Consider the following 22,350-nt stretch of genomic DNA (forward strand, 5'->3'; position numbering starts at 1 on the left):
TATTAGTTTTCTTTATTTCTGAGAGGCAGAGAGAGACAGAGCATGTGTGGGGGAGGGGAAGAGAGAGAGGGAGACACAGAATCGGAAGCAGGCTCCAGGCTCTGAGCTGTCAGCACAGAGCCCGATGCGGGCCCGGGCCCAAACTCACCAACTGTGAGATCATGACCTGAGCTGAAGTCGGACGTTCAACTGACTAAGCCACCCAGGCGCCCCAGGGAGAGCATATAATTCTTACTCTCGGATTTGTGAGTTTGAGCCCCAGATTCGGTGTAGAGATTAAATAAATAAACTTAAAAAAAATAAAAGAAGTGAATCTAGATCCTGCCATTTGCAACAACATTGATGAACTTAGAAGACATTATTCCAAGTGAAATAAACCAGATACAGAAGGAAAAATACTGCAAGATCTCACTTACATGTGGAACCTAAAAAGTCAAATTCACAGAAACAGGGAGTAGAGTGGTGGTTACCAAGAGTGGGGGTAGGGGCTGAGGAAAGGGGAAATGTTGCTCAAAGTACACAAATTTTCATTTATAGGATGGATAAGTTCTGGGGATCTTATCTTATCCCCAGTTCAGTACAGCATGGTGACCATAGTTAATATTACCATATTGTAGGGGTGCCTGGGTGGCTCAGTCGGTTGAGCGTCCGACTTCAGCTCAGGTCATGATCTTGCACTCTGTGAATTCAAGCCCCACATTGAGCTCTGTGCTGACAGCTCAGAGCCTGGAGCCTGCTTCGGATTCTGTATCTCCCCCTCTCTGCCCCTCCCTTGCTCGTGCTTTGTCTCTCTCTCTCTCAAAAATAAACATTAAACATTTTTTCAAAAAATAATACCGTATCGTATACTGTATTTAAAAAATGCTTTATTGCTCAAAAATGCTAACCATCATCTGAGCTTTGCTGGGAAAGTAGATCTCAGATGCTCTTAACCACACACACAAAATTGTCCCTAGGTGAGGAGATAGATATGTTAGCTAACTTGACTATAGTAATCATTTTACTATGTATGTGTATATCATGTTGTACACCTCAAATATTCAGGCATACCTCCAGAGATATTGTGGGTTCAGTTCTAGACCACTGTAATATAGTGAATATCACAATAAAGCAAGCCAAATGAGTTTTGTGGTTTCCCAGTGCCTGTAAAAGTTACTTTTATGTTATACAGTAGTCTGGGGCGGGGCAAAGAGAGACAGGGAGAGAGAATCCCATGGAGCCTCTGGAACTGTCAGCATGGAGTCTGATGCAGGGCTCAATCTCACAGACTGTGATATCATGACCTGAGTTGAAATCAAGTGTTGGATGCTTAACTGACTGAGCTACCCAGGCACCCCTATACTGTAGTCTGTTAAGTGTGCAATAGCATTATGTCTAAAAAAGCAATGCACCTACCTTAATTTAAAAATACTTTATTGCTGGGACACCTGGGTGGCTCAGTCAGTTCAGTGTCTGACTCTTGATCTCAGCTGAGGTCTTGATCTCAGGGTCATGAATTCAAGCCCCGTGTCAGGCTCCATGCTGGGCTGGAGCCTACTTCACCCCAAGTCTGAGCTTTCAGTGACTCATAATCCCTGATCACAGATAATATAACAAATAAAATAATAATGAAAAATTTGAAATACTGCAGAAGTTACCAAATGTAACACAGAGACAGGAAGTGAGCAAATGTTGTGGAAAAATAGTGCCGATAGACTTGCCTGATTCAAGGTTGCCACAAATCTTCAATCTATAAAAAACAGTATCTGAGAAGCTCAGTAAAGCAAAGAACAATGAAATGAGGTATGCGTGCCTACAATTTTTCTTTAAAAATGTTTAAAGGGGTGCCTGGGTGACTCAGTTGGTTGAGCATCTGACTCTCAATTTCAGCTCAGGTTATGATCTCATGGTTTGTGAGTTGGAGCCCCACATTGTGCTCTGCACTGACAGCGTGGAGCCTGCTTGGGTCTCTCTTCCTCTCTCTCTCCCCCTGCTCTCTCTCTCTCTCAAAATAAATAAATTTAAAAACAAATTAAAAAAGGGGCGCCTGGGTGGCTCAGTCGGTTAAGCGTCCAACTTCAGCTCAGGTCACGATCTCACGGTCCGTGAGTTCGAGCCCCGCGTCGGGCTCTGTGCTGCCAGCTCAGAGCCTGGAGCCCGTTTCAGATTCTGTGTCTCCCTCTCTCTCTGCCCCTCCCCTGTTCATGCTGTGTCTCTCTCTGTCTCAAAAATAAATAAACGTTAATAAATAAATAAATAAATAAATAAATATAAAAAAATAAAAATATTAAAAAAAAAAAAAATAGGTAAGTTCTAGAGCTCCACCATCCAGAATAGTAGCTGCTACTCGCTTGGGGTTATTTAGTTACATAAAATTAAAAGTTCACTTCCTTGGTCACCCTAATGACATTTCCAGGGTTCAGTAGCTACGTGTAACTCAGGGCCCAGATATAGAACATTTCCATCATTACAGGAAGTACTGTCAAACAGCACTGCTCTAGGGTGTGTTGGTGATAGGTGCTATAAAGAAAATTAGAGCAAGATTTGAGAAAAGAGTGGTGTGGGAGTGGGGAGTGTGTAAAACTGCAGTTTTACATAGAGTGATTGAAATGTGCCTAATTTAGAAGCTTTTGAACAAAGACTTGAAGGAGGTGTGGGGGTGTGCCAGGGCAACACCTGGGGGAAGAGTGTCCTGGGCAGAGGGGACAGGCAGTGCAGAGGCGGGAGTGTGCCAATTTGGTAGGAGTGGAATGAGCTTGGAGGACAACGGTAGGGAAGAGTTAATGGGGGCAGATCACAAAGAGCCTGTGCTATCCTACGGAAACCTATAAAGACACAAAGATGTAAGTACAAAAATGTTGTGCAGCCTTGTTTATAACAGCAAAACTTTGGAGATGACATACATGATTATCAGCAGGGAATGTGACATGTTTGTGCAGTGGTTGGGAAGGATGAGGGTAAAAGGTACGACTGCGTGGGGAGCCTCCTGGAGGCAGCGGGCTGCAACGAGAAGGCCTTCACCCCGGTAGACTGGAAATAACCCGAAGTTCCTGGAAGTTGAGGTGTGAGGTTGCCCTGTGGGTGCCTGTGCTCACTCTGTTAAATCTCCTCTGTCTGCTGAAAGAAGCAGAGGCCAGGGACTTGTGAGGCCCCCGAAGGCCCTAAACTCACCCCAGTTGGGAAAGAGTCACTGGCGGGGAAGGAATTGTCCAGATGCTGAGATCACACTCCATGGATAACCAGCAGGGGCCAGGATGTCCGGCCACAGGTTGGGGAACTGTGGGCTTGATGTGGAAGAGGCAGAGTGGCCTCTCTGACTGTCCTCCCTGCCCCGTCCCAAACTGTGTTTCCCTGGCAGCGAATGGTCAAGAACCTGGAGAAGGAGCTGGCACTGCTCAAGCAGGAGCTGGCCATCCACGACAGCCTGGTAAGGGGCTGGAGGCAGGTGGCTGGGTGAGGGGTTGGCCGGAGTGCTGGAGGGACTGTGGTCACAGTACCAGGTGGGCAGAGGGATTGGGTGGACAGGCCCCAGGAGGGCCAAGTAGGCAGGGAGACTTTGGGGTCAGAGGGGCTAAGGAGCCAGGGATGCCTGGTGGGCAGGGAAATTGGAAGAGCAGGAGGATGTGGGCAGGGGTGTCAGATATCAGGGAGCAGAGGCAGACAGTTGGCAGGAAGATGAGGGGCAGGGGGCCAGGTGCCAGGCAGGTAGGGCAGGGATAGATAGCATGATGGTCAAGGTCAGAGGAGGTGGGGCATACTGGGCAGTGGGGGAGGGGCAGCAGCATAGAGCCCTGAGGGCAGAGGGTGGGGACAGGAGACCTCTGGTGGCTTGCCTGGGCCTGCTCATGAGTGGAGGGGGGGGAGGGTGTCTCAAGGCAGAGGCAGCCACCTCCCACCCATGGCTGTCATCCTAGAGTCTCCTGAGACTCGGGCAGCAGAGCCCTTTGCTTGGAGTGGCAAGCTCATGACAGGTGGCTTTCCTTCCCTCCAAGACCCAGTTGTCCCTCTGTGACCCGAGCACCTGGCCAGGACCTGATGGTGAAGGGAATGGAGCTGGCTTAGGTGGCCAGGACCTGTGCCCAAACCTTTCCACCTTGATTCTCAGAATGACCCCTCCTGCCCCTGTCGGGCTCAGGTATTTGGAGCTCGTTGACATGTTCTTCATCCTCCTCCAAGGCCAACCGCACCCTTGTGAACTACGATCCCATGGATGAAATCCAGATTGCTGAGATCAACTCCCAGGTGCGGAGGTACCTGGAGGGGACACTGGACGAGATTGATGTAAGGAGCATCTCCTTGGGACCACCATGCCCAGTGGCCTGGGTCTCCCTATCCTGGGCATACCCCCACTTGTGCTGTGCTGGTCTTAGAACCTTACACTGAGTGGGTGCAGTGGGTGTCGGGTGGGTGGTGCTGGAACCCCGGCCTCGGGCCCTGCAGCCCACTGAAGCCTCAGCATCCATGTTTAGGGTTACAAGCATGGGTGTGCCCCACAGAGTGGCCAGAAGCCTTGACCGGCCCTGACCACACAGGGGGTGGTCCATCACAAGTGCAGGCCCTGGAGCCAGGCTGCCCTGAATCACGTCCCAGCTCAGCTGCCTCCTTGCTGAGTGATGTCAGCAAAATGCTTTAACCTTGTGGACTTTGGTGGCCACACTTGTACAGTGAGGAGGGAAAGCAAGCTGGAATTAACTGAGCTGTAGGAGCTCAGGTGCTTGGCTCTGCCACGTGGGGTGAGGCCATTCAAGGATGATGGTCATGCTGGTTTACAAGGCAGACACCCAGGGCCTGAGTTGGAGTAGGCCAAGGAGGAAGAGACGGCAGCCACATGAGGAAGGGCCCTCAGGAGGAAGGTTGCATTCTGTTTTCACAGTGCAGGCCAGCAAACCCTTCATCAGGGAGCTACGTGACAGACACCTCCCCATCCCTAGCCTGTCACTGTGGCAGCTATAACTGGCAGGCCTCAGACGATGGAGGGGCAGGCCCTTCTGGCATTGTAACAGTGCTAGTCCTAGACTGACCCTCAGGGGTAATGCTTGTGGTCCCTAGGGCCGAGAGGGAAGCCAATAGCCTTCCCCCAGCCATAGATGTATATGTGTCTGTAACCACACAAAAGTTCAACAGAACCTTTCAGCAACAGGAGAGAGCTGAGGACAATACATTTTATTAAAATGTTTTTTCTTAGTATTTTCAAGTACTAGAGACATTCTAATTTTACAGAGATCTTCCCTTAGAAAAGGTCATTTTTATAGCCTCAGTAAATACTTAGCTTGAAAACTATTAACCAATTGTTTCTTTGTTCTTGAGGAGAACAGATATGCCATTCTCAAGACAGAGGATCAAAGGGTTAGTCAAGGAGTCCTGGTTTCTCTATGAACAGAGACACACCCTGTGCTGTGCTGCCAGAGGCCTAACCTCTGCCTTGCTCTCTTCCCTCCAGATAATCAACCTCAGACAGATCCAGGAGGTGTTCAACCAGTTCCGGGTGGTTCTGAGGTAAGGGACCCTCCCCACCCACTGGATTCCTACATCAGGCAGCCATTTTCATTTCCCGTGTTCAGGGCATGGCCTCTAAGTGCACTGCCTCGTCTCTCGTGGGTGAAGAGCCAGATCAGAGTTCTTGGGGTGTGCCCAGGCCCCTGAGCTCTCAAATCCTCCAGCCCTTCCCTTCCCCTGGGGGAAGCGGGGAGGACAGACATCCATTTAAGGACAACACAGAGAGGAGTCCCTGGTAGTCCCTGGTAGATGTTTCTTGAGTTCATTAACTCAACAGGAGGTCCTTATGGAGTGCCGACCCTGAGCGCCCTGAGCATGGCCAGAGCAGGGCATCGTGAATATTCCCTGCTCCCCACCCCCACCTCAAGAGGCATTTGTGGTTTATATGGGTACAGGCATACCTGTAAACTGAGTGGCTTATGCTGGGTGGATCACAGAAGCGGGTCACGTGATTCCAAAGGGCCCTTTTAAAATAATTTTTAAATGTTTATTTATTTTTGAGAGAGAGAGAGAGGGAGCTTGAGTGGTGGAGGGGCAGCAAGAGACAGAGACGCAGAATCCGAAACAGGCTCCAGGCTTTGAGCTGTCACACAGAGCTCGATGTGAGGCTTGAACTCACGGACCGTGAGATCGTGACCCGAGCTGAAGTCGGACACTTAATCAAGTGAGCCACCCAGGCACCCCCCAAAGGGCCTTTAAAGATAGCACCTAGGAAAGCATGGTCCTGAGGCAGGCTTACAGTCCTTGTTAAAGTTATCTTGGAGCAGAAGTGCCTGGCAAGCAAGGGTGGCCATTACAAATTTGGGAGGCTGGACAATAGATGTGTGCACTGAGAAATCGGGATGTGGCATGAACTTGTTTTGTCTGGTCTGGTTCATGAGGAGGGTGTGGTTCCATCACAGGGGGGCCACACCCACATGAGGTCTACCCCCAGTACTTGGTTCTTGCTCCAGAGGGTTCAGCATGGCCCCAGGTGTCAGGTGTTCTCTCATTCTCTCTCTCAAGCCAACAGGAACAGGAAGTGGAATCTGCTTTGCGCAGGAAGTATACCCTCATAGATAAGAATGACTTTGCAGCCATTTCTGCGGTCCAGAAGGTATGCATGGTTGCTTCTTGTTGACAGCATTCATGTCAGATGTTTCCATCCCCAGACCTTTTCAGAAGCAGCAAGTGTCACATTAAAGCAGATCTAGGGTTGCAACAGGTAAAGGTAACACCAGGATGAGTGTGACCCATGCAAGAGTCTGCCATACAGGAATTTAAAATGGTCTCCAAAATTAGAGACGTGACCACAGACAAGACCGGTTCCTGGAGTCACGTTGGCAACAGGACTCGAGATTCTCGGTATGGCGTGGTGTTGATGTGGAAAGTGGACATTTGGTAGAATGGCCAGAGATAGTGCTGTTGGGGGCAGCCTGAAGTCAGCGGCACTGGCGACAGCTATCTTGGTGTGTGGGGTCAACGTGCCCACCAGAGCACGTATGCACTTGGGTCCCCCACAGGCCAGAACCCTTCAACTAACTCCTTGCCCTGTGGCTGGCCTCTTCCAGGCAGGGCTTGTGGACGTTGATGGCCACCTAGTAGGTGAGCCTGATGGACAAGGCTTTGGACTCGGGGTCACCCCTTTCTCTGCCAAACCTGGGAAGAAATCCAAGTCCAAGAAGACCTTCAAAGAGCAGCTCAGGTGAGTAACCTTCCTGCTGCTCTACCTGCTCAACACCTGGCCCTCCTTGGCTGGTGAAAGAAGAGAGTAGCTAAGCTAGTGTCTTAGCTACTGGCTGGTCACAGTTGCTCCCATTACTGCCAGTACTAGCAGTATCCGCGGGACTCAGGTTGGGCTGGTTACCTCTTGTCCACACAGCGACCCCATGAGGTGGGCATTAATGTCTCCATCTTACTGATGTGGAAACCAAGGCCCAGGGGTGTGGTCCAAGGCCACACCACTGATGAGTGGTAGAGTAGAAGAGAGAGGCCAGGCTAGCACTCCCCACTCTAGTACTGCACGCGGAAACCACCTGTGACCCAGCTGCCTGGTGCTCATGTCCCCTAAAAACCACAGTTCACCTTTCAGGCAAGGATCATTTGTGGATGCAAGGCTCACTTAATGAGACGCTCTCCCTGGGAGATGCTCGTAGCAGTGGACAAAGAGCATAGGCTCTAGGAAGCGCCTTTCACCCTTGTGCGAGGCATGACAGCCTCTCTGTGCTTCCATTTTCTGGTCCCTAAGTTGGGACTCATAATAGTAGCATCAAAATCATGGGGGTTGTGAAGATGTGGGTGAATGCAGTCCCCGTACCTAGAAAGTACACAGTGGGAATGTGTTGTTGTTGTTACTATCACTTGGTAAAGGACACAGTCCAAAGCTGATTGTGCAAAACCATCACATGCAGGACAGGAGTCAGGTAGCGGGGGTTGCCGAGGCCCCTCGCATCCTCCTGATGATTCAGGCCTGCTCAGACGTGCCTCTCTGAGAAGGAGGACCCTGGGCACCGTCACTTGGAGGGGAAGGGCAGCTACCTTCCTGGGAGCTGGTGTGGGCACCCTTGTAGGTGGGAGAATGCAGAACTCATGGGCTGGTCAAGGCATCAGGGCAGACATGTCTTGCTTTACCTTCGGTCCCCAGACCTAACCTGGATGGGGGCTCTGCCACTCCTTTCCAGGGGTGCCTGTGTGATAAGTGCCTCAATTGCCAGGATATTCCCGGGAGACTGTGGCCCACCCCACAGGTGCACCTGCTTCCAGACCTGGAGACTGCCATTTTCCCAGGTGTCTCCTGCTGAGGCTGCTGAAGGGAGGGCTACGTATTCTGATGAGGAGGAGAAGAATGCTCTCCTCTTCCTATCCATAGGGTCTTACTCTTTGCATTTGGGTCCACATGTATGATCTAAATAAGACTGAGTGGGATGGGGCTTCTGATATAACAGGGTTTGGAAAGGTCACTCTCCTCAGCACCAGAGACACCTTACTGCCCATGACTAAGCCTGGGGTCTCCCTGCCTTCTCCTTCTAGCTCCTCAGCAAGAAAGGAAGGTGCCAGCAGCCCTGTGAGTGGCAAGGAGTTGGATGTCTCTACGTCCAAGACCCAGCTGACCCCATCCTCCAAGGAGGGGGATGTCAAAGACATGACTATACGGGAACGGGAGACCTCCAGCCTTGAGCCCCTTCCTTCGGACTCCCCAAAGGAGGAATTACGCCCACCCAGGTGACCCTCTAATGGTAGTTCCTGCTCCAGATCTTTCAAAACCAGAATGTGATCCTCAACATGTGAATAGTACCTGTAGATACATGAGATAAAACAGGGGATAACAGGCAAAGACTAGGAGTACAATCCAAAAAGAAGTAACAAAAAAAAAAAAAAAAAAAAAAAGAAGTAACATGATGGCTTATACACATGCAAAATGGTCCCGCCTCAGGACTCCTCCAAGATATGCAGTTACACATGGAATCATTTTAGACCCTTCAAATAGCCATTATTTAAATAAAAATTTTTAGGGGCGCCTGGGTGGCTCAGTCAGCTGAGCGTCCAACTTCAGCTCAAGTCATGATTTCATGGTTCTTGAGTTTGAGCCCCACATCAGGCTCTCTGCTATCACTGCAGAGCCCGCTCGGTTGCTCTGTCCCTCTTGCTCTCTACCACTCCCCTGCTCGTGCTCTGTCTCTCTAGAAAATAAATAAGCATTAAATTTTTTTTTTTTCTTTAAATAACTAATGCATTTAAAAGGCCCCTCAGGGTGCTTGGGTGGCTCAGTCAGTGTCTGACTCATGATCTCAGCTCAGGTCTTGATCTCAGGGTCATGAGTTCAAGCCCCACGTCGGGCTCCATGCTGGGTTTGAAGCCTACTTAAAGACAAAGAAAAAAAAAGGCACCAAATTCTCAAGGTATGAGACCCCTTCCTCTGGCTACCCAGTTTCTCTCCCTGGTGAGTCAGTCATTGAGTGTTCAGTAATCCATCCTGAGGAAATAATTAGAGATGTTTGCACAAGGATTTGTGCAAACAGATGTTCATTGCATCATCAATTTAAAAAGGTGACAACAGTTTTTTGTGAGATACCTTCAGGAGCTAATGTCATGGCAAAGGCACTAAATGAGTTATTATCTCTGCCCTTGGGATGTACAAGGATGTGCATGAAGAATTTTTTCCCCAGCAGGTGAACAGTTCTAAGCACTCAGAGAAGTTGGAAGTACTGGACAGTGAATACTGTCTTGAGTCTACATTTAACATATTACTATACCTATTTCATCACACATCCATCTTTCTCTCCATCCCTCTTATTAAAAAAAATTTTTTTTAACATTTATGCATTTTTGAGAGTGAGAGAGACAGAGCGTGAGCAGGAGAGGGGCAGAGAGAGAGGGAGACACAGAATCCGAAGCAGGCTCCTGTCTCTGAACTGTGAGCACAGAGCCTGACGTAGCGCTCAAACTCATGGACCACGAGATCATGACCTGAGCTGAAGTCGGACGCCTAACTCACTGAGCCACCCAGTCACCCCAATCCCTCTTATTTTTTCAATGCATTTCATAGGAAGTTGCAGACGATCTACTTCTCCCTGCCCCAGCACTTCAAATTATATCTTGTTAACCAGAGTTCTCGGGGCTCCTTATAACACGAAAGAATGGTTCTGTGAATGACGTAAGATGTAAAATTACATCTACTGTGTGGCCTCAAACATTAAAAAAACTTTAATTATTTATTTATTTTTATTTTAGAGAGAGAGGGAGAGAACATGTGTGAGCGGGGGAGAGGAGCAGAGGGTGAGAGAGAATCCCAAGCAGGCTCCATGCTCAGCACGGAGCCCGAGATGGGGCTTGATCCCACGAGCCTGGGATCATGACCTGAGCCGAAATCAAGAGTCAGATGCTCAACCAAGTGCTCCTCAAACATTAAAAAATTTATCGAAGAGATCCCTGAAGTAGAGACACCAGAGTGTAATTGCTAATAGGCAGTGAGTGGTTTTTTGCTTTGTTTTCTGTTTTTTACACTTTTCCTTGCTGTCCTCACTTTCTGCAATGGTCATGTGTCCTTGCTTGCTGAGTGAGACAGACACAGGTGAGCGGTTCCCACACAGGGTAGCTCTAGTGCAGGATAGGTGGTGCCTGGGAGTTTGGGCCTTCTGCCCACAGAAGCCCCGGCGAAGAGAGGCCAAGTGCCTCTAGGCTCTAAGACCCTGCCCCACTTTCTCCTTCCCCTCCCCCTCTGTCTTCAGGCCCAGTACCCCACCCCCCAAACCTGTGGCCTTCGAGGACTTTAAGAACGAGCGAGGCAGTGAGATCAACCGCATCTTCAAAGAGAACAAATCCATTTTGAACGAGCGGAGGAAAAGGGCCAGCGAGACCACACAGCGCATCAATGCCATCAAACGGGAGATGGACGTGACCAAGGAGGCACTAAATTTCCAGAAGTCACTCCGGGAGAAACAAGGTAAATATGATGGGAAGATAGTGGGGTGGGGGGGTGGCTGTGGGAGCTGAATATCCTGCGCTAAATGGGGCAGCCCTGGGTACTGGAGGACTCAGATGGGAGGGGGCCTCAGGGCATGTTGGGGTGCAGTCTTCACCCCTGGGTCATCACGTGGCTCTAGTCAGCCCTGGGAATCACAGGGTCCTTCCCTGTCAGTCAGCTTCTGCCTGTGGGCCCCCCATTATTTTGTTATCTCAGACCTAGGTGCTTCTCCCAGTGGAGAAGCAGGCCTTGGTCTTATAGAGGCTTCCCCAGGAAGATGGGCAGCTGGCGTCCCCCACAAGGCCCCGAGATCCTGGTGTGGTCTCCTTACTACCCAGGGTAGTCTGACTGACATGAGGATGCTGGTCAAGACACAGGAAACTGAGGAAGGAAAGAGAATATGGATACCAGAGAGCCTGGGGATTCATTGTCACTAGGACCATTCCTTATGCCAAACCCTCAACACCCAATGCTGGCCTGGCAAAATCTCGTCCCCTAAGCCAGGTGGTGTGGGGGCCCTCAGGCTCAGAAAGCAGGGACCTTACTGTGAGGAGGGTGCTCACCTGGTTACCCTGACCTGGTGCCCTTGTCACAGGGGCAGACACTGCCCACACCTGCACTATGGGCCAGGGACCCTCAAGCTTGAGTATTCAGGGAACTCCTCTGGGAGGGCTAGTCAAACACAGGTTCTCAGGCCCGGACTGCTGGTTCTAACTCAGGGGATCTGGAGCAAGGCTCAGAACCTGCATTTTAATGAGTAACCATCCTGACTCTGAGGCCAGAGGTTCAGAAACCACATCTTTGTTCACATTCCTGGCTTGGTCCCATTGTCCTTTCAGCAGGGCACACCACAGGTTACTGGGCTTTATCTTGCTAAATCACAACCTTTTTCCAGGTGGTTATCAGGGGGGACATCTCTAGATGTCATCTGTTTTATTTCTGCAGGCCAGGTGGATCATGTCACAGCGAGACACGTACCTTGCTCATTTACTTCTCGGAGGGCACCTCCAGATTCTTGAGGCCACTCTGCTCACACCCTACAGAGCAACTGTCACACACTATTCCAGAGGGCAAAGCCTCCAAGGATCTGGGGACAGGGAAGGGCTGGTGACGGTGGCTCTCATGCCCCCACCCAGAAGCTCCAGGCACCCCCAGAGCCAAGTACTTCTTTGTCTCTTCTGCCCACACCTTCTTTGAATATACAATTTCTTATTACATATTTACATACCTTAAATAATATATACTCATGCTGTGCTGACATATTATCTATTCCTAAATATACCTGAAAACAGATGTTTTTAAAGGATGAGATGAAGAATAAATAAACAGTACTTTAACATATTTTAGGGGCACCTGGGTGGCTCAGTCAGTTGGGCGTCCAACTTCGGCTCAGGTCATGATCTCATGGCTCGTGAGTTCAAGCCCCGCGTCGTGCTCTGTGCTGACAGCTCAGAGCCTGGAGCCTGCTTCATGTTCTATGTCTACCTCTCTTTCTGCCCCTCCCCTGCTCATGCTGTCTCTCTCTGTCTCTCAAAAATAAATAAACATTATAAAAATAAAAATAAAATATTTTAAATTAGGGGCACCTGGGTGGCTCAGTCAAGCATCCAACTCTCGATTTCAGCTCAGGTCATAACCTAACAGTCGTGACATTGAGCCCTAAGTTGGGCTCTGCACTAGGCATGGAGCCCACTTAGGATTCTCTCTCCATCTCTCTCTCTCTCTGTCCCTCCCCCGCTCATGCATGCACCCTTTCTCCCAAAATCAATAAACGTTAAAAAAATTACATTCAATTGATTAAAAAAATAGTAAAATAAAATACTTAAAATTTTATCTGTCAAGGGCACCTGGGTGGCTCAGTTGGTTTAAGCATCCAACTGTTGGTTTTGGCTCCGGTCATGATCTCGTGGTTTGTGGGTTTGAGCCTTGCATCCAGCTCTGCACTGATGGCACAGAGTCTGTTTAGAATTCTCTCTCTCTCACTCTTTCTCTGCTCCCCCTCATGGTCCTGAACTCTCTCTCAAAATAAATAAACTTATAAATAAATAAATGAATAAATAAATAAATTTTATCTATCAGTACCAAAGAAAACATTTTTGCTCTTACCCCCAACATCACTTGTTTTCCCATTGGTTGTTAAAATACCAAATAAAATACTTTTATCTTGACGAAATAGATCAACTGAATTCATTTTTTGATTCATTTTGATCGATAGCCACTTATTGGCCCAGAAGGTCAGCAAATTTGGCATGTTGATTAGTGTTTTGTGAAAGAAAAATGAAAAATCATTTTAATTTAAAAAAAATGTTTATTTTGAGAGACAGAGAATGTGCAAGCAAGGTAGGGGCAGAGGGAGAGGGAGAGAGAGAGAATCCCAAGCAGGCTCCATGCTGTCAGCGCAGACCCCGACACGGGGCTCTATCCCATGAACTGTGAGATCATGACCTGAGCCATAACCAAGAGTGGGATGCTTAACTGACTGAGCCACCCAGGTGCCCCTGAAAAATCATTTTAGGTTGAAGTGTTTTCCTTGCAGATAATCAGAGAACCCCCCTCCCCTGCAGTGGGACACAGGGTGCTCACAGTCCCTCCCCATGTCAACAGAATACCGTAAAGACTCTGTGAAATAGAATACTGTAAAGACTTTATAAAGGATTTGTGTCTGTCACAGTGACCACACTGGGGACTGCCCACAGTACACGGACCAGGTCACTCCACACTGTACCCTCCAACTCCAGACTCCTTGAATTGGGACCAATTCAAGGTCCCAGTTGCCTTTCCATATGTGGTGTCTCTGACAGCGTCTTAACTTTTCTGCAGTAAACTTCAGCGGAAGGGCACCTGGAGACTGCCTCGCATACCCCCGCCACACACCTCAGTCGCACGCAGGACTCACTCTCCAGGGGTCCTGGGGTGGAAGCCCCACACTCCCTGGTGGGGGGGGGGGGGTTGACATGATGCCTATGTTGAGCTTTCAAGGTGCTGCGGGCAGTGGCAGTGGCTGAGGTGCGTGACTCCACAGACCATGTTATGTTGTCTTAACTCAGCAACGCTCATCAACTGACAGACCTTCGAAGGTCATGCAGAGACCATGAGTAGAGCTGACGAACAGCGCAACTGACCCCTCTCCTCCTGGAGCTTCTGACAGCCACTCGACATGATACAGATTTACAGCCACTGTTATTAATAGGGAACCTTGCCCAAGTGCTGGCAGTTCATGTATATAGGTTACAAAAAAGGAAAACATCCATTTAATCCAGGTGCTTACTAAATTATCTTTGGCCACTGAGGTTTAAGATCAACATAAGTGTGAAACATGGGCCATCTCTACCCTCTCCTCTGCCACCCCTCTTGTTCTTTTTTTTTTTTTTTTAATGTTTATTTTTTGAGAGAGAGAGAGAGAGAGAGAGAGAGACAGGGCATGAGCGGGGGAGGGGCAGAGAGGGAGAGAGGGAGACACAGAATCTGAAGCAGGCTCCAGGCTCCCAGCTGTCAGCACAGAGCCCAAGCGGGGCTTGAACCCAGGGACTGTGAGACCATGACCTGAGCCGAGGTCGGATGCATAACCGACTGAGGCACCCAGGCACCCCCACCTGTTCTTAAAGGTGCCAATGTGGCCCTTCCGGCCTGAGTTCCCTCTTCCACATATGTCCTTGTCGCCTGGCAAGTCCAGGTGCTTTGCCCACCCGCACACCACACCCCAGCCTTTCCTCTGGTTTCTGGTCTTCAGGCTTTGCCAGCACTTTGTTCTGCCCTTCCAGAATACCTTCCTCCCCACACCCCATGTGAGCACCTCATTCTCTGACCTCCTGTGTCCCTGCAGGTGAGTATGAGAACAAGGGGCTGATGATCATCGATGAGGAGGAATTCCTGCTGATCCTGAAGCTCAAAGACCTCAAGAAGCAGTACCGTACTGAGTATCAGGACTTGCGAGACCTCAGGGCAGAAATCCAGTACTGCCAGCACTTGGTGGATCAGTGTCGTCACCGCCTGCTCACAGGTGTGCCATTTGGGAAGGTCGGCTGGCCACCTGAGGTCCTGGGAGACAGAGGGCAAGGCCACCACCTGGGTTCTAGAAGTGGCTTCAGAGCGTCTCTCGGACAGAGGCTGGGGCTGGACAGGGCCTTCAGAAGTGTTTCCCAGAGGGGCGTCTGGGTGGCTCTGTCAGTTTTTGGCTCAGGTCATGATCTCGCAATTCATGAATTTGAGTCTCTCATCAGTGGGGGACCTGCTTGGGATTCTCTCTCTCCCTCTCTCTAAACAAACAAACAAACTTAAAAAAAAAACACTCCGAGGGTAGGGGAGGGAGATAGGAAAGGGTGAGACCCTGGGACAGGAAGTAAACAGAGGGCGAGACTGTGACCTGCACACATAGGCTGTAAGTGCTCCCTCAGAGACGCCCCCACAGCTCACAGTGCCGTCTGCCTACCTGCTTGCAGAATTTGATATCTGGTACAACGAGTCCTTCTTCATCCCCGAGGACCTACAAGTGGCACTGAAGCCAGGCGGCAGCATCCGGCCAGGCATGGTGCCTGTCAGCAGGATCATGTCCCTGGTGAGTGGCACAAGGGCAGGAGTGGGGCTAATGGACGAGCACGGGGTAGTGAGTGGGCAGCGCCCTTCATCCTCTCTTTTCTCCGAGAACATGGCAATGTACAGGCTGCTCCTGGCCCCGCCCATGGCGGACCCAGGCAAACAGACAGGTATAGGTCTCTCCCCAGGTATGGAGAAGATGGGGACCCAGGAAACATCACTTGCTGCCGTCACCTCTCTGGGGTGGCTCATCCCGCCCTGAAGGCAGTTGCAGAGTGTCTGGCAAACTTGGGGCTGGGGGTCGTGAGCTACCCTGCGCAGGGGTTTGCCAACCCTGCGAGGGGCTGCCCTGATGCCCCCCACAGGCCGTGTCAGGGTCGATCTTGACAGTGCCAGGCTGAAGGGACTGTACTGAGTTAAGCCTCTTCTAGGGAGAAGATGCCCAGGACAAGTTCAGCCAGCTGCAGCAGGTGGTGCTGCCCGAGGGCCCTGACTCTATCGCCTTCTACAATGCCAAAGTCAAGACAGAACAGAAGGTAACTTGGGGGTTCATGTCTCCAGGAAGGTGAGGCCTCGGGGGCCACATTACTGGGACACCCAAGATCACACTTCCTACTTTGAAAAGACAAAGAAGGAATATGCCAGCCGCGGGAAATACAGAGTCACCTGGAGTCACTGGGATCTCCTGCTGACACCAGAGTCCTGGGAACCAATAGGAGCCCTACAGACCATGGCCAGGCCTGGACATGGCTATTGGGAGCTAAGCTGGTCCATGTGTGGTTCGTAGCCCAGGACAGGGTCTGCCTGCTGGGGACAATGTCTCCAATGGGGGCCACCATGAACAGGAGGCAGGGGACAGAGGACCACATGCAGCTGAGGCAAAGCTAGACCAGGTGTTGGCCATGGGGTGGGCCTGCACTCTCCTCCCTGAGCAGCTTGGGCTGGAGCAGAAGGGTTCGGTCTACTGAGGCTCAGTCTGGAGCCAGAACACAGAGGGCCTGTGTGCTGTGTACTTCTCTGTGCCCACAGGCTCCTATATGCAAGTGGCAGGTGCACATGGGGGACTGCTTAAGAGAGCTCATCATGTAAGATATATAAATACAGGGCACCTGGGTGGCTCAGTTGGTTAAGTGTCTGACTAGATTTCAGCTCAGGTCAAGATCCCAGGGTCGAGGGATCGAGCCCTGTGTTGGGCTCCATGTCCAGTGTGGAACCTGCTTAAGATTCTCTCTCTCTCTCTCTCTCTCTCTCTCTCTCTCTCTCTCTCCCTCTCCCTCTCCCTCTCCCTCTCTCTCTCGTTGTCTTCTCTCTCTCTCTTTCACCACCCCCAGTGCTCCTCCCCTGCTCACACTCTTTCTCTCTCTCTGTCAAATCTATATATATACAAAATATAAATGTAAATACAAATACCCAGTCCCCATCCATCCAATTCCCACCAACCCGCTCTGACAGGGAAACCCTGTCACTTGTTTCTACTGTTCCCCTTGCACATTGTGCTATATCTTTGCTTTTTGCACTTAACCGTGTATCCTGAAGATCATTCTATGTCAACTCATAGCTGCTTGTTTTCTTCTTCTTTTTTTTTTTTTTATAGCTGTATAGTGGTACTCCATTGTGAGGATGTATCAAAATTTATTTAACCCATCTCATATTGAGGAACATTTAGGTGATTCCATTTCTTTACAATACAAATATTGTTGTGATGATTAACCTTGTAGAAATGTGAATTCACATATGAGTGAATATATGTGAGAGAGAAGTTTGTAGAAGTGAATTTCTTGGTCACAAAGATGTATACTTTTTTTTTTTTTTTTTGAGAGAGTGCCTGTGCAAGCTAGGGAGGGGAAGAGGGAGAGGAAGAGAGAGAATTTTAAACAGGCTCCACACTCAGTGCAGAGCCCAACACAGTCCTCGATCTCATGACCTGAACTGAAATCAAGTCAGGCGCTCAACTGACTGAACCATCCAGGCACCCCAAGGACATGTGTACTTTTTTCAAACTTTTTTTTTTTTTTACATTTATTTATTTTGGAGAGACAGAGAGAGACAGAGCACAAGTGGGGGAGGGGCAGAGAGAGAGGGAGACACAGAATCCGAAGCAGGCTCCAGGCTCTGAGCCATCAGCACAGAGCCCGACACGGGGCTCGAACCAACAAATCATGAGATCATGACCTGAGCAGAAGTCAGATGCTTAACCGACTAAGCCACCCAGGCACCCCAGGACATGTGTACTTTTTTTTTTTTTTTTTTAATTTTTTTTTTTCAACGTTTTTTTAAATTTATTTTTGGGACAGAGAGAGAGCATGAACAGGGGAGGGGCAGAGAGAGAGGGAGACACAGAATCGGAAACAGGCTCCAGGCTCCAAGCCATCAGCCCAGAGCCTGACGCGGGGCTCGAACTCACGGACCGCGAGATCGTGACCTGGCTGAAGTCGGACGCTTAACCGACTGCGCCACCCAGGCGCCCCGAGGACATGTGTACTTTTAATGGATGGTGCCAAATCGCCTGCCTAGAGCTGGACCCATCTGTACCCCCACAGCCTCACTACAAGATGTATTATCCTGCTTTTTGTTTTTTTTTCCAGTCTAAAAGGTGAAAAATGGTCTCTCAGGTATTCTATTTTATATTTCTCTTATTATAAGTGAAGTTGAGCTTCTCCTCATATATTTAAGGGCCATTTTAATTTCTTTTCCTATAAATTGCCTGTTCATATTTTTGCCTATTTTTTTTAATTTTTGAGAGAGAGAGAGAGAGAAAGAGGTGAGGGAGGGGCAGAAAGAGAGAAGGAGACACAGAATCTGAAGTAGGCTCCAGGCTGAGAGCTGTCAGCACAGAGCCCAATGAGGGGCTCAAACTCATGAACCATGATATGACCTGAGCCAAAGTCAGATGCTTAACCGACTGAGCCACCCAGGCGCCCCTATTTTTCCATTGTATATTGGTCTTTATTCTTATTAATTTGTAGGAAGTCTTGATATACTGGGGAGATTGGCTCTTTATGATATGAATTGCAAATATTTTTCCCTGTTTGTCATTTGTCTTTACCTTTTTTTTTGTAGTTATTCTGTTGATTTTTATGAAATCAAGTGTATTAGTCTTTTCTTTCTTGGCTTCTGAATTTTGTGTCATAATTAAGTCCTCTCCTTATTGAATTCATTCTCTTTACACTTATAGTTAAGCTGACATCTGTACTGACTTGTTAGATTGCAGATTCAGACATAGCATGTCTAGGGTGGAGCCTGAGATTCCGCATTTCTAATAAGGCTCAGATGATGCGTATGCTGCTTGTCCGAGATCACACTTTGAGTAGCAGGCCACAGAGCTCATCTGCAGGAAACAGCCTCTGGCTCCTCTCCCTTCAGGCCTCTCTCTGTCCCTGAGCTTCTTCCTGAGGTCTACTCCTTCCCCTATCTGTTCTTCCCACTCACTTCTCGATTTTAGCCCCAGTCTTTGCCCCCAGTCTGGCTATTTTCTAAGACTTCCCAGCTCCAATGTCCAGTATATCACCTGACTACTTACTTTGTGTCTCTCCAGAGGGAAAGCCTAGGTGACTCTTCTTGGGTTAAATGTACATTCCTGGCCTAATTAGTGGTGGTTTGGAGGAGGTTCCCCTGCCCACTCCAGCTGCCTGGTCTAATTCCCTCAGCAGAAGAGAGGATGGGAGCTAAATTTAGCCAATTAGCTTTGTGCTGTGAACATCAAGCTTTATTAACCCTGGCCCCTGGAGGGATGCCCAGATCAGTGGACAGGGCCCTGACTCTCTGAAAAAGTTTGCTGGAACACAACCACGTTGGCTGGGGAAGGAGACCCTGGCCAGGCTGTCCCCCTTGACCCCACTACCTGACTCCAAAGAGCTCACTCAGGGTTGTCCATGAAAATCTCTCTGTGGGGAGGCAGGGCTCTCCCAGAACATTTGGCAGAGAATGGAGTAGGGACAAGTAGGCCTAGATAGCCCAGCCTCAAAGATCATTTGACTGTGACCATCATGTAGGAATTTCCTTCTTTGGCCATAAAGAGGCCTGCCCCTGCTGGGCTCAGTGGAGGGGGCACATGGTATGAGGCAGGGATCCAACTTTATTCTCTTGCAGGTGGATATCCAGTTTTCCCAGTGCCAATTATTGAAAAAAAGTCATTCTTTTTTGAATTATCTTGTTACCCTTGTTGAAATTCAATTGACCAGAAATGTGAGGTTTTAATTTTTGGACTCTCAGTTCTATCCCATTGATCTATATGTCATTATGCCAGTACTATACTGTGTTGGTTGCTGTAGATTTGTAGTTAGTTTTGAAATTACAAAGTAGAAATTCTCCATCTTTGTTCTTTTTTAAGATTGTTTTGACTATTCTGGGTTCCTTGTATTTCCAAACAAATTTTCAGACCAGCTTGTCAGTTTATGCAAAGAAGCCAGCTGGGACAGGGGTTGTGTTGAATCTATCAGTTGCTTTGGGGAATATTGACATCTTAATATTGTCTTCAAACCTATGAACATAGGCTATCTTTCTATTTATTTAGGTCTTTAATTTCTTTCAGTATAATTGTACTTTTCAGAGTATAAGTTTTGTACTTTAAAAAAAAAGTTTATTCCTAAGTATTTTATTCTTTAAAAAAAAATTTTTTTTTTTACATTTATTTATTTTTTGAGAGACATAGAGAGACAGAGCACAAGTTGGGGAGGGGCAGAGAGAGAGGGAGACACAGAATCCGAAGGAGGCTCCGGGCTCCGAGCTGTCAGCACAGAGCCCAATGCGGGGCTCGAACTCACAAACCGTGAGATCATGACCTGAGCCGAAGTCAGATGCTTAACCGACTGAGCTACCCAGGTGCCCCTAAGTATTTTATTCTTTTTGATGCTATTATGAATAGAATTTTGTTTATTAAAATATTTATTTATTTTTGAGAGAGAGTGAGAGAGCGGGGGAGGGACAGAGAGAGGGAGACAGAGAATCCCTTGCCTGCACTATCAGTGCAGAGCCTGAATCAGGACTTGAACTCACAAACTGTGAGATCATGACCTGAGCTGAAACCAAGAGTTGGGCCCTTAACCAGCTGAGCCACCAGGCACCCCTATTATGAATTGAATTGTATTTTAAATTTCACTTTTGGGTTGTTCATTGCATGTGTATAGAAATACAATTGAGGGCGCCTGGGTGGCGCAGTCGGTTAAGCGTCCGACTTCAGCCAGGTCACGATCTCGCGGTCCGTGAGTTCGAGCCCCGCGTCAGGCTCTGGGCTTATGGCTCGGAGCCTGGAGCCTGTTTCCGATTCTGTGTCTCCCTCTCTCTCTGCCCCTCCCCCGTTCATGCTCTGTCTCTCTCTGTCCAAAAATAAATAATAAAAAAAACGTTGAAAAAAAAAATTAAAAAAAAAAAATAGAAATACAATTGATTTTTTTTCTAAAGTTTTTTTTTTTTTAATGTTTTTTTTGAGAGAGAGAAAGAAAGCATGATCAGGGGAGGGGCAGAGAGAGAGGGAGACACAGAATCCAAGGCAGGCTCCAGGCTCCCAGCTGTCAGCACAGATCAGCACAGAGCCCAACACAGGGCTCAAACTCACAAACCGTGAGATCATTACCTGAGCCGAAGTCAGACACTTAAGCCGAAGTTGGACACTTAACTGACTGGGCCACCTAGGTGCCCCCGATTTTTGTATAATGATGTGGTATTCTATCACCTTGCTAAACTAATTTATTAATATTAATAGTTCTTTAGTGGATTCCTTAGGATTATCTCTATATAGGAGATCATGTCATATACAAATACAAATAGTTTTACTTCTTTCTTTCCAATCCAATGCCTTTTATATCTTTTTCTCACCTGCTTTGCCTGGCTGGAACCTCTAGTACGATGTTGAAATAAGAGATGAAAGTCGCCATCTTTGTCTTGTTCCTGACCTTAGGGGGAAGGTGTTCATTCCTTCACCATTAAGTATAATGTTGGCTATGGGGTTTTCCTAGAAAAAAAAAAGAAGAGCCTTATAGCAGAACTTCTCACTCTGCGCAGTACACATGAATCACCAGGCTGTTAGAATAGAGTCTGATGCAGCAGCCCTGGGGTGGAGCCTGAGATTCTGCATTTCTGATAAGCTCCCAGATGATGCTGATGTGGCTGGTCCAGGGAACACACTCTGAGTAGCACACTTTGAAGTTTATTCTTAGAACCTTTCTTCTATCAGGGTGAAAAAGCTCTCTTCTGTACCTAGTTCACTGAGTATTTTTATCACGAAAGGATATTGGAGCCTTATCCTTTTTTTAAAGGGCATGAAAAAAGAGTTTATTAAAAATGACCAAGCAAATTTGAAGAAAAACCAAGTACAGTTTTTAGATATGGCTGACTAGACACAGCTGAAGAGGGCATTAATAAACTGAAATAGGAATGTAACAAAATTACCCAAATTACAGCATAGAGAGGTGAGAGGCTAGAAGAAATGACAGACTTTAGGAGATACACAGGACATAATGAGAAAGTCTAACATACATCATAAGAGAGAATAAAAATAAAAAGAAACAAAGGGGGTCATCTGGGTGGCTTATTCAGTTGAGTGTCTGACTCTTGATTTTGGCTCAGGTCACAATCTTGTGGTATGTGGGGTTGAACACCACATAAGATTTCCTATTGATGGCTCAAGTCCTGCTTGAGATTCTCTCTCTCTCTCTCTCTCTCTCTCTCTCTCTGCGCGTCCCCTGCTGACACTCTCTCTCTTTCTCAAATAAATAAATAAATAAATAAATAAATAAATAAATATTAAAAAAAACCTTTGAGATATAATTTAAATACCATACAATTCGCCCATTTATAATGTACAACCAGTGGTTTTTTCATATATCCACAGTTAAATGCAACCATAACCACAGTGAATTTTAGAACATGTCATTCTCTTGGTTTTTTACTCCTAAATATTT

At 48.1% G+C, this 22,350-nt stretch overlaps 1 protein-coding gene and 1 long non-coding RNA gene across 20 annotated transcripts in view; one reads left to right on the forward strand and one right to left on the reverse strand.

The window, feature by feature from the left end:
- Positions 1-22,350, forward strand: part of KIF9 (kinesin family member 9) — a 54,451-nt gene that overhangs the window by 27,345 nt on the left and 4,756 nt on the right. For 14 of the 15 annotated variants that reach the window (XM_058727168.1, XM_058727161.1, XM_058727163.1 and 11 more), the window contains 10 exons: positions 3,338-3,406; positions 4,156-4,260; positions 5,420-5,475; positions 6,481-6,571; positions 7,026-7,159; positions 8,485-8,676; positions 10,683-10,897; positions 14,742-14,918; positions 15,358-15,473; positions 15,883-15,987. In XM_058727168.1, coding sequence (XP_058583151.1) covers positions 3,338-3,406; positions 4,156-4,260; positions 5,420-5,475; positions 6,481-6,571; positions 7,026-7,159; positions 8,485-8,676; positions 10,683-10,897; positions 14,742-14,918; positions 15,358-15,473; positions 15,883-15,987 — 1,260 coding nt within the window. Of the gene's footprint in view, positions 1-3,337; positions 3,407-4,155; positions 4,261-5,419; positions 5,476-6,480; positions 6,572-7,025; positions 7,160-8,484; positions 8,677-10,682; positions 10,898-11,863; positions 12,258-14,741; positions 14,919-15,357; positions 15,474-15,882; positions 15,988-22,350 lie in introns of those variants that run through there. The other variant, XM_058727173.1, reaches the window with a different exon arrangement.
- LOC131510249 (uncharacterized) overlaps positions 1-22,350 on the reverse strand; it is an 84,269-nt gene that overhangs the window by 7,158 nt on the left and 54,761 nt on the right. For 2 of the 5 annotated variants that reach the window (XR_009260957.1, XR_009260956.1), the window contains exon 4: positions 21,266-21,401. This is a non-coding gene — a long non-coding RNA (uncharacterized LOC131510249). Of the gene's footprint in view, positions 1-5,125; positions 7,114-7,153; positions 7,772-14,313; positions 14,957-21,265; positions 21,402-22,350 lie in introns of those variants that run through there. The other 3 variants (XR_009260959.1, XR_009260958.1, XR_009260960.1) reach the window with 3 other exon arrangements.

Source organism: Neofelis nebulosa, chromosome 4 (genome assembly GCF_028018385.1).
Source record: "Neofelis nebulosa isolate mNeoNeb1 chromosome 4, mNeoNeb1.pri, whole genome shotgun sequence".
NCBI classification, from domain to species: domain Eukaryota; kingdom Metazoa; phylum Chordata; class Mammalia; order Carnivora; family Felidae; genus Neofelis; species Neofelis nebulosa.